General features: G+C 39.3%; 2 protein-coding genes and 1 pseudogene across 2 annotated transcripts; all 3 read right to left on the bottom strand.

Annotated features, from left to right (window-relative positions):
• The window catches only part of LOC131777441 (melatonin-related receptor-like), a 95,976-nt pseudogene that overhangs the window by 39,594 nt on the left and 41,267 nt on the right, over positions 1–15,115 (bottom strand).
• Positions 7,267–9,053, bottom strand: LOC131777231 (tetratricopeptide repeat protein 28-like). The gene is made up of 2 exons (XM_066161662.1): positions 7,974–9,053; positions 7,267–7,414 (listed from the first exon to the last, which is right to left on the bottom strand). The coding sequence occupies exons 1-2, from the start codon at positions 9,026–9,028 to the stop codon at positions 7,384–7,386; spliced, it is 1,086 nt and encodes a 361-aa protein (XP_066017759.1). The 5' UTR covers positions 9,029–9,053; the 3' UTR covers positions 7,267–7,383.
• Positions 9,037–12,140, bottom strand: LOC136278259 (tetratricopeptide repeat protein 28-like). The gene is made up of 3 exons (XM_066161771.1): positions 12,092–12,140; positions 9,140–11,796; positions 9,037–9,063 (listed from the first exon to the last, which is right to left on the bottom strand). The coding sequence occupies exons 1-3, from the start codon at positions 12,138–12,140 to the stop codon at positions 9,037–9,039; spliced, it is 2,733 nt and encodes a 910-aa protein (XP_066017868.1).

The following is a 15,115-nucleotide window of genomic DNA, read 5'->3' as shown; positions in this document are numbered from 1 at the left end:
GATAATTTCTCTACCTACTGTTTTTAGGGATCAGTAGTTTTCCTTTCATTTACTCAGCCGCTGTAGCATCAGTTCATATTTTCTCTGTATACCCTGGTACTACATTATATTATTTATAACCATACTTCAATCTCAGAACCTCGCTTTTGTAAGGAGGACCATGATACGTAAAAGATAACTGCTGTATGTAACTCTAACTTAAGGACTATTTTTCGCTGTCCTGGAGACAGGCAACAACCAGCCAAAGCGACATGCCGAACGGAATTTTATTGCCTCTCTATTTGATCAATCTGTTGCTTTGCTTATTTTTCTCGTTGGTAACAAATTCTTTAATAGCTTCCGGGACAGTGGTTTGCCAAATGTAACTGAGAGGCGGAAAGAAAATCTTTTTCTTCTAATAAACTCAATGATGAGCAAAAATTCCAAAAGTGTATATAAATATATATCAGTAATCCAGTGTATACTTACTTAATGTAACATAATTTCCATAGAAATCCCCAAAATCATGTCACCAATTAATTTTCATCATTGTCGTCGCTTTTAACTCATTAATATATCATTACTTGTATCTCGTGATCGTAAGACAGAAATACCAGGATGTTAGCTCTTTCGTTTCCTCTCTTCAGCACTTTCTCTCATTCTCCTATTTCACTTGCGCGTGTTTTGGTGAGTTATTCGTAATGGAGAGTTTTTTGACAGCGTTCTCCTTTCGTAATAATTTCTGTTGCAAGTCTTTTAATACTTCCATTGAGAAGACCTTGCTTGGAGAAAGTTTCTAAAAATCCTCTCAAAATTAAAACAACGACTTCATGAACCTCTGTATAACTTGGTCCTTGGTAGGACGAACGATATTGTTTGTCCTAATAATACGAAAATCTATGATTAAGTACCTTGATATTTTCAGTTCCTTGGGCTCATAAAAGGAAACGTGCGAATGGCGAAGAGAAAAGAGCGGGGAATTTTGCGACCACAAGATACAAAAAATGTTTATTTAAAACTATAAATTTATGATTCACAGAACTTCGCGAAGCCAAACTGAGGAAACATAAAGCGTTATAGACGAAATTTACATCATATATAAAAAAGCGGCGCAAAATTACTACTGCAACGCAGTTAGGGGGAAAAGTGAGACACTGATAACTCACTGGTAGCTCGATATTTGCTCATGTTTTGAAGTTTTAATTTTTTTCTCTTAAAAGCTTCAGCCGTCGAAACCCACAACCATAAGGATCTCTTGACCGCTGAAACAGCCACCATAAATAACAAAGTTTTGTTTTGCGTGATGCAGGCGCGAATGTTGACAAATTTATAAACTTCGTTGCGCTCGAGGAAAAATAAGTTATGATAAAGATTGAATAAATAAATCGTTGGCATATTTTGAACCGTAGACCCCTAACATTTCCCCTCGACCCTCGGCTCTCGACAAAAACCTACACTTTGTTCTTTTCGAAGCATTGTCAGAAAGTGAACAATACAATAATACATAAATTGCTTTAATTGTTAGAAAGACATGTAAAAAATATAAAATAAATTTAATCAATAAACGAAATGAATTGACTGGAAGGGGAATCTTGGTTTCAGATTTCTGTTTGGGAAACGCATTGAAGGCGTTTGGGGAAGAAATCCTTTTTACTCAAGGCAATCTTTATTTATATATCTTTGAATGATAATGTCATTCAGTGAGCCACCATTGATTGAAATATCCATAAGTTATATTACAGAGATGGACTATATATATATATATAGATATATATATATATATTTACAAATCATAAAACAACTTTACAAATATAGTTTCAGCATGAGTATATATTAGTGTCCGAACAGTTTGTTTCTGCCTCAAAACTCGCTCCCAAGGTATTTAACACAATTCAGTTTTTATGTGATGGAATCAAGGGTTTCTAGAAACTGCACCCGTAATATTCATAGGCCTTCTACGCCTGGAAAAGAGGTCAACTGAAAAGAAAACACTGTGGGAAAGATTGCCAAAAGGCGACAGCTGCCGCGACATATTCGAAAGTTTACACTTGCTCAGATATTGATCTTGGTGAAGTTCTGTTCAATTACGTAATTTTTTGCGGCAAAGAAAACAGGGATCTTTCAAGCTAGATTTGCTAGATCTGCCGGGTGAACTTGCTAAGCACGCAGTCAGCTAAGGCACGAAGGCTGTTACCAAAGACACAGGCACCAAGTGAACGAGGAGTACGATATCTTCTTCAAAACCAATCGACTTAAGTCTTTGTAATTCTGTGATCAACCAGTCAACAGATGTTGCTGTTGTTTATTTTGTTGTTAACTCACCCGAGGTTTAAATTATCCAACATCTTAAAGCGGTAGAGATGCTTAAACAAATTTCATTTCAAAGACAATGGCTTGACATTTCATTGTAGTCTTGTTAATTGTTGAAATAACTAGCCGTTCCTTGATAAAAGATGAATAAAGGGGTAAGTTTCTAAAGAAACTGTGGTGCTGCGTCGGTGGGAGAGTATACCAGGTAATTTAGTGTTAACAACTGGGTTGAAAACGTAAATTAGCCATCGTAAAGGGTAAAAAAGCTGACGTTTCGAGCGTTAGCCCTTCGTCAGAGCAATGGACAGCTGTCGCGACATCTTCGAAAGTTTACACTTGCTCAGATATTGATCTTGGTGAAGTTCTATTTAATTACGTAATTTTTGCGGCAAAGAAAACAGGGATCTTTCAAGCTAGATTTGCTAGATCTGCCGGGTGAACTTGCTAAGCACGCACGCATCGCTCTGACGAAGGGCTAACGCTCGAAACGTCAGCTTTTTTACCCTTTACGGTGGCTAATTTACGTTTTCTACCCAGTTGTTAACCCTAAATTACTTGATAAAAGATGTCAACTTTAGATCAAATGATAAGCTTTTGTATTTCGTATCATCTTTGCTTTCACTGTACTTAAAAGAGAAAGGCGTTTCACTTAGAAAATTCTCTGGTAACGTGACCCCAGCTATTGAAATGCATGTCTTACGGCACTCGCTGTGTTGCAGAGTTTGGAACAATGTAACGAAAGATGCACAAATTGCTTGTGTGATGGCCCGCTACAAATCGATTTTTGTTTACAACTGCTGAATATTTATCACGAGGCAATAAAAAGCAAGCGAAAACTCCTTGCCTTCCTTCCGAAACGATCTACTGAAGGCTCAAAGGCGAAAACTTGCTTTCCTTTTGTTAGCTTTCCGGACTCATATTTAGTCGGGTCATCGTCCAGTGCGAGAGCAAAATTGGAGCCGCACGGGGTGATATCAAATGCGAGCGTCAGGTGTTTGTGTATTGTAAAGCTTTCGTATGTCAGCCCGCGTTTCCCCACGGAGAAAAACAGCTGGGAACTAAGACTCTTCTTGAAGAATTATTCGTGGTATTCTAGAAATACCAGCGTTGTTGATTCTTAGAAAACAACGGAGGATTCGGGTATATTTCAAATAAAAATAATGCCGAGACCTTGGGCTGTTTCCTCTGCCACTTCATTAAAACCAAATGCTAATTTAAGACTTTCGTTTGATTAGTCCATGACCGCAACATTACCTTGCAGCTCAGTTCCCGAAGCTTCTTAGGGTCCCAGTCACTCGAATGAAAGGAAAGTTGTTCTTTAAATTTTTACTTTTAATTTTCCTCTTTAGACAGAGGAGGGGAGGGGAGAGGGCTGAAGTTTTACATTCACTAAACAGGCGAAACGATAGAAATTTCTGAATGCTGCGTACGAAAAACAAGGTGTGAGTGCGAATACTTAAATTTGGACATTGATTCAGAATATACGGAAACATTCAAAGAAATTGATTTCTACTTTACACTTTATTAAGTTTTCTAAAATCTTGATCTTCTAAAGAGCTGGCTTTCCTTTTAGTAATGCCGAATATTTACACAGATTGCAAGAATTTTGTGTTTGAATATCATCCCCCTGGCCAGTTTTAAAAAGGTTCTTTGGTGGTTTTTATGATGGTGTTGAAAAGCCATCTTTAGATTTTATCGTTTTGAATGAAATAGTTTAGATGGAAGCCATTATAAAAGTCGAGGACAGCATTAAACAATTTTTAAAATAAGATTAGAGACAAAGTTAGTGGAAAAAAGAAACGCAATTGACCCACAGTCGATCAGTAATTACAATGAATATAGATATTTGAAAATTTTGATACATGGTATGTCTACATACGTTAACACAACGTTGTAAAAAGCTGTCTCAAGATTTGTTTCTAACAACTAATAAATTATCTGTATCAAATTCAAGATGTGTTGTCTCACTGACTCAATGTACCGATTGCTCGGTAACTGACACCTTTGCCAGCACTCGTGGTTATATACTACCCTTTCAAATGCATCACCAACGATATCAAATAGAATTGTGTTCTTCGCGATAATATAGCGAGTTAATTTGATAAATTAGTTTTCACAAGAGTAATTTTAAAAATGAAATGACTCTCAACTGGTAAAAAATTTAAAACGATTAACTTTTATGTAAAAAGTGAAAGTAAAGCTTTTATACAGGCCCAAGTAGCCCACGGGGCCGGCACTTAATTCCGGTTTCCCTCAGCCTGAAGCGGCTAGGAGTATTGCTACCCCTCCCTGTCTGGAACGCTAGTCCATCGCAGGGTTACCCCCAGCATATTTGTACGCCTGGGTGAAGAGAAGCACTGTGAGAGTAAAGCTTCTCGCCTAAGAACATAACACAATGACCCCGGCCAGGTCTCGAACCCGGACCACTCGATCCAGAGTCAAGCGCACGATCCATGAGGCCACCGCGCCTTCTTTGTGATTCTACCTCACATCTGAAACCCCCTAAGAGTGACCGGCTTTTAAAATCTCCTTACAGTATCACCATTGAATCAAATGTAAAGGTCATGAGAATAAGATAAATGATCACTAATGTAACAAGCTCCTGATGATCAAAACAAATTCTCCTTGGCATTTTTAAGGGAAATATAGTGTGGACAATATAAATGCTCATGTAAGGGTGCCAACGTTTAACTTTTCCATAGAGTACAGAATGTGTCCTAAGTGAAGCATCAAGAAGCTATTTCAGCAGTCGGTTATAATCCAACAGAGACTGTTTTTAACTCGTTTGATTTCTTTTTCAGGGAAGTTTCTAAGCATGTGCCGAGGTGCCACAATGTCAAACTACAGGATACAGATTGTTTTCAACAATACCGAGGATTTTTGTGAGTTCATTTTGATGATGTTTGTTGTTCTTTAGATTCGATGGTGTAAATATTGGAGACGTTCCAATGTGTGGGAGAGAGGGGGCCTATTACTGAGAGGGGAATATGAGAGAAAGAGGCTTATCAGGGAGGGGCACTTTCTAAGGAGGTGAGATAATTAGAGAAAGGGAGCTTGTTAGAGAGGGGGAGCTTGTTAGAAGGAGGGGCTTATAGCCAGAGAGGGTCCCTACTTAGGAGGGAGATATTTAGAGAGGGAGAGCTTATTAAAGAGGGAAAGCTTGTAAGGAGAGAAGCTTATAGAGATGGGTGCTTACTTAAGAGAGGACTTTATTCGAGAGGGGGCGAAAAGAGACTTGTTATAGAGGGGACATGATAGGGAGGAGGTATATTAGAGAGGGGCAGTTTAGATGTGGGGCTTATCAGAAGGGGAGGGTTATTAGAGAAAGGGGCTATTAGGAAAGGGGTTCACTAGACAGGGAGGAAAAAAAATTTAGCAGAAGAAATTAAAATTTCTCAAACACCCCTTCCATAAAAAATAATGGTTCGACGCATAGCTTGTTTCACTTGCTGCATCTCAAATCGAGATGGACCGCGGCGACACGTAGCAATAAAGTTGTTTAAAGATTGCAGTTGGTTAACATGCGCGGATCGATAGTTGTAACCTAAGCGCCATAAAATTACATCAAAATGTGGAAGTAAAATTGCCGATGTCAGCTCAACGGGATTTCGTTTTAATTAAAACCGCGTTCTGGAACTAGCGTACGTGAGAAGTTCGTTCTTTCCACGTGCGCCCCGGGCTTTCTTGTACATAAAATCTTTGTTGTGAAACGAGCGCACGTTGAAAGTTTGTTCATTTCATGTGCGCCCCACAGGACGTTGAAAAGACCAGCCAAGTGGAACTACAAAGATAAAACGTAACTCTGGGACTCGGACTGAATGTACTTATATTCCAGTAGTGTATGTTTTCTTTCTTTAGGTCACAACAACCACATTCGCTGCATCACACACTTCCCCACAGGAGCAGCGTTTGTCTCGTGTACCGACGACTTTGGAGCGAGGTTTTGGTACTGGGAGGGAGTACAGAGAATTCCTCCACCGACTGTATTGGAAGTTTAGAATTCGTGTCTTTTACGCCGATCTTTAACACAAATATAAAGCTACAGTTACAACCTCAATTTCTTTCTAAATCGTCTCAGAGTTTCAGCCTTTTTTAGGTGCTTTACTTGTCATTCTATATTGGTTAAACTTGTTTGGCTCTATTTAATCTGTGAGACAAAAAGTATAATCTAACGCCTTTTCTCTTTTGTTGTTTTATTTATTATTACTCTTGGAGCAATTTTCAATTAAAAGCCGAATGTAATCCAGGATTGTTTTGTTTTCGCATTATTTCACTTTGTGATTGGTCCAGGTCTCCTAATCTCTCAACCAATCAGATGCAAAACTAAAACCAATTACGACTTGGTCGCTCGCGTTTTCCCGCGCTTTTTGTAAAACCTTTTAAGAAGAAAAGATATCGATCACAAGAACATTTTCTATTCTTCCGACTGGTCGTTGTTATTAATTTGGTTTTGGTTTTATGACTCTCAATTGAAAAGCGCTCTACGGCTCTTACCATTATTATTGTTAGTATTATATTACTGTTTAGGTTCAATAAATGAACAAATACGTTCACCTTTCGCCCTTTAACGCCTTGATAAGATTTACATGTGAATTCTCCATACAAAACTATCTACACGATACCTATCTGGTAACAAATCAGAGTACAAAACTTATCAATGTGGGAGCGATTTCTTTTTTTTATGTTTCCTGACATAATACCGAACTGATTCTCCTTATCAATTTAGAGAGAAAATTATGGAAGCTGGTAACGAGAATTAAGAATCAAATCTTAGGAAAATAAAAAGGTCAATCAATTTTTGTGACCTCAAGTGAAAAGAAACAATTTCATAATTTTCGCAACGTGAAAAATTCACCTAATATTTCCTGTTTTCAATTTTTGAATTGTGTGATCATCTTTGTTCCTTCTTGGTAAACATAATACAACTTTTGGGCGAATTGCATCATCTGCTAAGCAGCTGGGCCGTGTTAAAAAAAAAGCATGCAAAATAGCGGTGCAGATTTAAAAGTTTTTGCCTAAGGTACCACCAGTTTTCTTCGAGAGGGAGGAAGAGTGTTTGTCCAGGATCAGTTGCCACTCTGTCCCTTGTCTCCTTTATTCTCGTCCTCTGTCGGCTCTTTCTTGCCTAAAACAAACATTTTGAGTAAAGATCATAAGTGAGATATGTCCAAAAATGCATGCAGTAACGAAAATGGCGAATATTCGTCAAAATCGTCAAATCCACCGAGCTGATTTCCGCTTTGACGAAATTGACTAAAATTGGCCAAAATCGTCATCCATGAAAGTTCACTCGCTTTGATGAAATTTCGTCGAGTCTGCCATTTTCGTTATTGCGGGCATTTCTGGACATAAGTGGAAACTTTTTAGGAGAGAGGAAATCAAGTTTCCATCATCAGGTGGCTGTTGTTTTTTGACTTAGCTTGTCCACGGTATTCATACATTTATCAATAAATCGATTAATCTATTTATCTATCAATTAATTTTTCTCAGATAGCAGTTGTTGCACGCATTGACCAATGGCTTAAATGTTAAATTTCTTACAGACTGAAATAATCCTACTGAACTATGATCAGAATGTGCTCTTTGTGCATAAGATTAAATCTTATAGTCACACAATTTTTTTCTTCACAAGCAATGGTGGATAATGTTACTTCTACAAAATCAGTCATCAGAAATAAGCTTACCTTAATTTCTGTAAGTCAAATGTCACGTTGTCTCCCATAAGTACAAATGGAGCCCATTGGCGAGGTTCAGTGAAGCCGTTGCTTCTCAACCATTTGATGGCCTGATGAAGGGACTCACTGGCACTTTCTCCAGCAGCCAGGTGTTCGTAGAAATGATTCATGAGCTGCTCTGTTGCTTCGTCTTGTAGGGCCCAAGATGCCACCAACACTGAACGTGCACCAGATGCTAGGAATGCGCGGGCGATTCCAATGACTCCCTCCTGTTTGAAGGTTCCACGCCCACTGTGACAACAACTAAGTACGACCATTTTAGCACGCAGCTTAACCTTTGAAATGTCGGACATTGTCAAAAGGTAGTCTTCTTCTTGTGGAATACCGTTCGTAGCACAATTAGGGGTAAGGGCAATCTCTCCTCTGTCGGCATGACCATGAGCAGCAAGATGTATTAGACTCACTGAATGAAGTGCGTGAAGTACCGCCTGCTTTGTTGCGTGTTCTCCTAACAAAGGCTGAACCCCCAGGAGTCGACCAACCATTTCTGCTTCCTTTCTTGCACCGGACAATGGTTCCAAGTTCAGAGTACGTCCTCTGTATTGCACTTTGCCAGCCTTAGGATCACCCACTACCAGTGCACCGGTCTGACTGTGGTAGTCCACTGGACATTCCTGGATGATCCCGAGAGTCGTGAGAGAAGGGACGATGCGGATTCTGTGGGTTTCTGATAAATACTTTCCTGCTGGCTCATCCCGTAAGGCAGCAAAAGGGACTCGGTAGGAACATCTCTCAGGTACAATGATGACTTCAGGTTCTGTAAGTAAATCTTTTACAGGAGCGATAATTTGGTCATAGCATAACTGAAGAATACTTTCGTTCCGTTTGATTTGGTCACCTTGCAAAGGTGCTCGGCTCTGTTCTTGAGGAGACAAGGAAGTATCGTCACCTAGAGATCGATCTTCACAATTCTCATTAAGTAAAATTCCGAAACTGGAGGCACTCTTTTTAAAAATATCCTCCACATCGCAAACGAATACAGCAATGAGGGTGTCGATTTTCATTTCGGGGCTCACTCGATGGTCAATGTGTCCATTTGCTTTTAAGACCCACAGATGAACATGTCGTTCACAATATGAAATGTACAAAACAGCACAATTGCTCTCTTTACTCACAATGCTCTCGATCCCAGGCCGATATGTTGAATCAGTTGAGATGTGGCTTTCAGTTAAGAGTTTGTCCGCCATTAATTCTGCAAGGCCTCTAGCACGTCTCAGCTCCTCCACATTGAGAGAATCTCGCAGGCGTCCGTTGGCACGCAGCATTTCACTCAACAACTTGTAGGGGAAATTACCGTACTGTTCCAAGAGAGACGTTTTAAATTCATCGTTTCCTTTGAGAAAATTTCGCAACTTTTCATAAATTTCAATACTTTGACGAAGATACAGCATTGCATCCTCTAACTTTGATTGCGACATCTTTACCCGAGTAATACCGAAGAGGCTCTTAAAGTAATTCATATTGTCTCCAATTTTGCTGCTCAACGAGCGCGCTTTGTCAAAGAATTTCTCCGATTGGTCATAATTTCCAAGCGATAGAGAAACATCTCCAAGTTTTAGGTAACTCAATCCTTGTCCTTTCTTATCACCAACGCTCATGCTGATAGTTAGCATTTTTTCGTATAGTTCTGTAGCCTTCTGGTAGTCATGAAAAGAATAAAACACATCTGCAAGGCCTGCGTAGCAACATCCTTCACAATTTCTGTCGCCAGTTTCTGTACTGATGGTAAGGGCTTTGTCAAAATGTTCCTTAGCCGCCTTATTTTTACGAAGTGATAGAAACACAGTTCCAAGGTTCATGTACCATCTCCCTTCTCCTTTCCTGTCGCCAATTTCTGTTGCAATAGCAAGTGCTTTCTCGTAATATTCTTTAACCTTCTGATATTCACCGAGTGAATCAAACAGAGCTCCTAGGTTCCCGTACTGTCTTCCTTCTCCTTGCCTGTCGCCAATTTGTGTTGCGATAACAAGGGCTTTCTCGTGATATTCTTTAGCCTTCTGATATTCACCGAGTGAACCAAACACACATCCAAGGTTCCCGTAGCATGTGCTTTCTATTTTCCTGTGGCCAATTTCTGTTGCGATAGCAAGCGCTTTCTCGTGATATTCTTTAGCCTTCTGATATTCACCGAGTGATTCAAACAGAACTCCTAGGTTCCCGTATTGTGTTCCTTCTCCTTGCCTGTTGCCAATTTGTGTTGCGATAACAAGTGCTTTCTCGAGATATTCTTTAGCCTTCTGATATTCACCGAGTGAACCAAACACACATCCAAGGTTCCCGTAGCATATGCTTTCTCTTTTCCTGTGGCAAATTTCTGTTGCGATAGCAAGTGCTTTCTCGTGATATTCTTTAGCCATCTGATATTCACCGAGTGATTCAAACACACATCCAAGGTTCCCGTAGCATGCCTCTTCTCCTTCCTGGTCGCCAATTTCTGTTGTGATAGCAAGTGCTTTCTCGTAATATTCTTTAGCCTTCTGATGTTCACCGAGTGATGCAAACACACATCCAAGGTTCCCGTAGCATCTCCCTTCTCCTCCCCTGTGGCCAATTTGTGTTGCGATAGCAAGTGCTTTCTCGCAATATTCTTTAACCTTCTGATATTCACCGAGTGATTTAAACACACGTCCAATGTTCTCGTACTGTGTTACTTCTCCTTTCCTGTCGCCAATTTGTGTTGCGATAACAAGTGCTTTCTCGTAATATTCTTTAGCCTTCTGATATTCACCGAGTGATTCAAACAGAGCTCCTAGGTCCCTGTACTGTCTTCCTTCTCCTTGCCTGTCGCCAATTTGTGTTGCGATAGCAAGTGCTTTCTCGTGATATTCTTTAGCCTTCTGATATTCACCGAGTGATTCAAACACACATCCAAGGTTCCCGTAGCATGCCTCTTCTCTTTCCTGGTCGCCAATTTCTGTTGTGATAGCAAGTGCTTTCTCGATATAGTCTTTAGCCTTCTGATGTTCACCGAGTGATTGAAACACACATCCAAGGTTCACGTAAGATGTCCCTTCTCCTCCCCTGTCGCCAATTTCTGTTGCGATAGCAAGTGCTTTCTCGTGATATTCTTTAGCCTTCTGATGTTCACCGAGTGATTGAAACACACATCCAAGGTTCACGTAGCATCTCCCTTCTCCTCCCCTGTCGCCAATTTCTGTTGCGATAGCAAGTGCTTTCTGGCAATATTCTTTAACCTTCTGATATTCACCGAGTGATTTAAACACACATCCAAGGTTCTCGTACTGTGTTACTTCTCCTTCCCTATCGCCAATTTGTGTTGCGATAACAAGTGCTTTCTCGTAATATTCTTTAGCCTTCTGATATTCACCGAGTGATTCAAACACACATCCTAACCTGCCATAAGCGATTGCTTCTTCACTTTTAAGGCGAATTGTTTTATTGATCGCAACTACGCTTTCAAAAAGTTTCTTGGCTTCTGCAAACCTACTTCTTTGTATATATTTGTCTCCCAGTTCTTTCATTGATATTCCAGCATTGTAGAATATGTCAATAAGTTTAATGGTGTAACTTCTTGCATTTGTGTAACCAGAGATTGCATAGTACGCATTAAATATTACCTCAGAGACATCAAGGCCATTAATATCAGAGTCTAGGTTGTTGAGTAAGATTACACATTCATCACACAAATCAGAGGCTTGTATACCACGATCAGTCTTCAGAAGATATGTGGCAACATCCAAGCCTATTTTGATCTTCGCTAGGATTTCACGCGTGCTATTCATCGCTCTTTTGTGTCTTACAGAATGCCTTCCTGAAATGAAATAAGTAAAAAATAGAGAAACCTTGAATAACTAAATTAGATGATGGCTTTTGGAAGCCATCTTCGTGCAACTATTTTTCAGGCAGAACGCCCACTTTCCATAAAAGCTTGTTGGTTTAAGCGTAACATTCCCGTAACTCCCCCCCCCCCCCTCCCCAGTTTTCGTCGACACCCACCCATATCTCTCGCTCGTAATAGTGTCACATTGGATACCAAGTTCTGGAAATAACTTTACTTCGGGAGGGGGGGTATGTTGCTTTACGATAACATTCAGTTGACTTCCCACCATGGTTCTGTGAATCATGTGATCCCTTCCAAAATCCTCTGTCCCCCATCCCCCGGCGATCAATAATGACCCGTCTCTTAGACGGAAAAAAGATAATTAAACAACTTCAAACTGGTCCATATTAATAATGATTCCTTCTGCTGATGTTTTATCTACGCGTAAGTAATTCAGGTAAAATTTATCAAAAGTATGTCAGATTTAAAACTTCGTTTTTTGAATTCATTGGGTTGGTAGTTTAATTTCTGTCACAGAACACTATTGTATTATTTTTTTCAACCGCCCCATCGCCTCACTTTGGGCAGGCATACAGTGAAATTTATTTTCGACGCCTATAATACTTTGTTGAATATCATTTCCTAGGGAGGCTCTGTAAGGTTTTTTGACCGCGCGAGATCTGGGTACGAACATAGCGAGAACCTTAAAAGTGTCAACTTGCAAACAAACATGGCGGCTCGATACAATCGCACGATTGTCATCTGAAATGGTTTGTTAAAAACAGTCTAATACGATACAGTTTTGATGTGATGGAATCAAGGATTTGCAGCAACTGCACCCGTTATGTTCATGGGCCTTCTACGCCTGGAAAAGAGGTCAACGGAACAGAAAACACCGTGAGAAAGATTGCCAAAAGGCGACAGATACCGCGAGATATTAGAAAGTTTACGCTTGCTCAGATATTTATCTTGGTGAAGTTTTATTCAATTACATAATGTTTTGCGGCAAAGAAAACAGGGATCTTTCGAGCTAGATTTATCGCGTTTCCTTCGGTGGAACCGTTAAACATATTTGTGCCTTCCTAGTGAATGTTTATACAATAAATTCATAGGACCAAATTGGATATAGAGGAAAAAAACACAAAATTGCAAATAGCTAGGAAACTGGCTTTGAAACTCATATTTTTTCGGCTTTTAAATGATCGGCAGGGCAAATTTTCCTAATTGTGAAAATTTTTAGATTTCAACGAAGCAAATTGAATAAAATAAGAGGCACAGCCAAACTATCACTGGCGAGCGCCTCCCTTCGTGGAGCATTAGCTTAATATCGAAAATCATTTTTACAATTTTTACTACAGCAAACACTGGTCCGAACCTTGTTCACTGCCCTTCTGATGGCTTTTAGTGACCTTGAAGAGCGAAAACATAAACATTTTTTAAGAAAAACATTACGCTGGCGCACGCACCAAAATTAAGCAGAAAACCCTATGGAGCCTTCTTAAACGATAGGAAATTTTGTTTTTTGACATGCGACGTAACAGGCCACTGAATATTCGAACTACTTTAGTTACGCCTAGAGCTTGATTCTCCCAATATTTGTCTGACAGAATGATAATATACACTCATTAATAAAAATGAAAATTAACGCGTGGCACCCATAGAACTATACGCAGAGAAAGACAGTTCGTTCACCTTTGAAAACAGTATCCTTGTCGTTTGATAAAAGAAACCAGAAGCAAGAAACTGAAAGAAAACTTAACCTGTCAATGATAAATGCAAATAAATATACGTTCTTGTCCACGCGTGAGGTGATGATGGCTGTATATTCGCCGAGTTATCTTTTTTTTTTATTTTTTTATTTCGCGTTTTTGAAGATCGTGGAGGTCCATAAAAAAACGCTAAAGAAGCTAATATTCAGCCTTCTTGACCGAACATGCTTGGTCAATAAAGGATTTACTGCATGGCAAAAATATATTTCGCTTGGACAAAACTAAAAAATTACTTATTTATCTAAAAAACTGGGAAAGAAAGCCAACTGTGTTTGTAGCAAGTCAAACTTGACTGTTTTCTGCCTTTATGCGACTCCATCGCTGACATTGTCCAAAATTCATTTCAAGAACTGGGAAAGAAAGCACGTCAAAGTTCACTGTGTACTGCCGCTTTTTGCGAATCCATCGCTGACATTGTCCAAAAATTAAGAACTTGCTTTCTCACCCGGGATCAAAGAGGGTGATCCCAAGCGGGCAAGACGGGCCCGTGTTGCCTGTTCGGGTAGTATATTAGAAGTAAGGATTCGCTTCGTATTGCCTACGGGTGCTGCCAGCCATATGATAAATAGTGATATTACAAAGTAAGGACTTGACTGATCCAAAAAGGAGAATTGTTTAAAAGTCATGTCTGCAATATCTCCGCTTTTACACTTAGTCTTACAACGTGCATAGAAAAAGATAGAGGTTTGTGCATTTTCATCATAATTTTTTTGCTCTTAAAATTTTATCTGCCATGTGATGATCGCGTGACATACGTAACCAAAAACAAGAAACTGAAATAAAACCCGTAGAAGAAAGATTAATGCAAATAGCAAGAGTCACGCGTGTGAAAAACAAAATATTGATTTGAACGATAAAAAAATCACTGCGCCTCCAAATCGTCACTAGCTTTAAGAGGGTCTCGATGAGCTTTTACGGTCATTGTTTGAAATTTGGGACATTTTACGGCTAGAGAAAAATTTTCACGGTTAGTTTTTTACGACTCTTGGTTGAAATTTGTCGATTTTTACGTCTAACGGCTAAGTTTTCTGTCATTTTACGTTCAACCCCATTTACCCCACTTAAAAATCTCCAAATTTCAGCAAGCTTATTTTAGAAATATGTCAGGGTTTAGAGAGATAGAGTATAAATGAATTAGTTTTTTTAAGCTGCTTACCTTTTGAAAAATGCAAAGTTTCCGAGTTCAGTATCCTGATCGTTTGATGGATGAAACCAAAATCAAGAAACTCACTGCAAAACAAAGATTTATGAAAATAGCTAGTGTAAATAAATTTTAAAAAACAATAACAGTAATAGTAGCAATAATTACCAGTGTAGACTGAGATGAGATAAATGGAATCTTTCTCTACTTCTGAGATTGTTTGAAAAGCTGGATGCTCTATCATAGAGATTTCACCGAGTTTCGGTCCTAAATATTTCAGTTTTCAGAGACGAGAGAAGATTATTACTCCTGTTCATTCTTCTTCTTACCTTGCAAAAATAAATCGTGTCTCTTTCGGTGTTATTTCTGATAGTGTGACAAACGAAACCAAAATCAAGAA

The sequence above is a fragment of the Pocillopora verrucosa genome, chromosome 14 (genome assembly GCF_036669915.1).
Source record: "Pocillopora verrucosa isolate sample1 chromosome 14, ASM3666991v2, whole genome shotgun sequence".
Lineage (NCBI taxonomy): Eukaryota > Metazoa > Cnidaria > Anthozoa > Scleractinia > Pocilloporidae > Pocillopora > Pocillopora verrucosa.
This window is presented reverse-complemented; position numbering and strand designations above follow the sequence as displayed.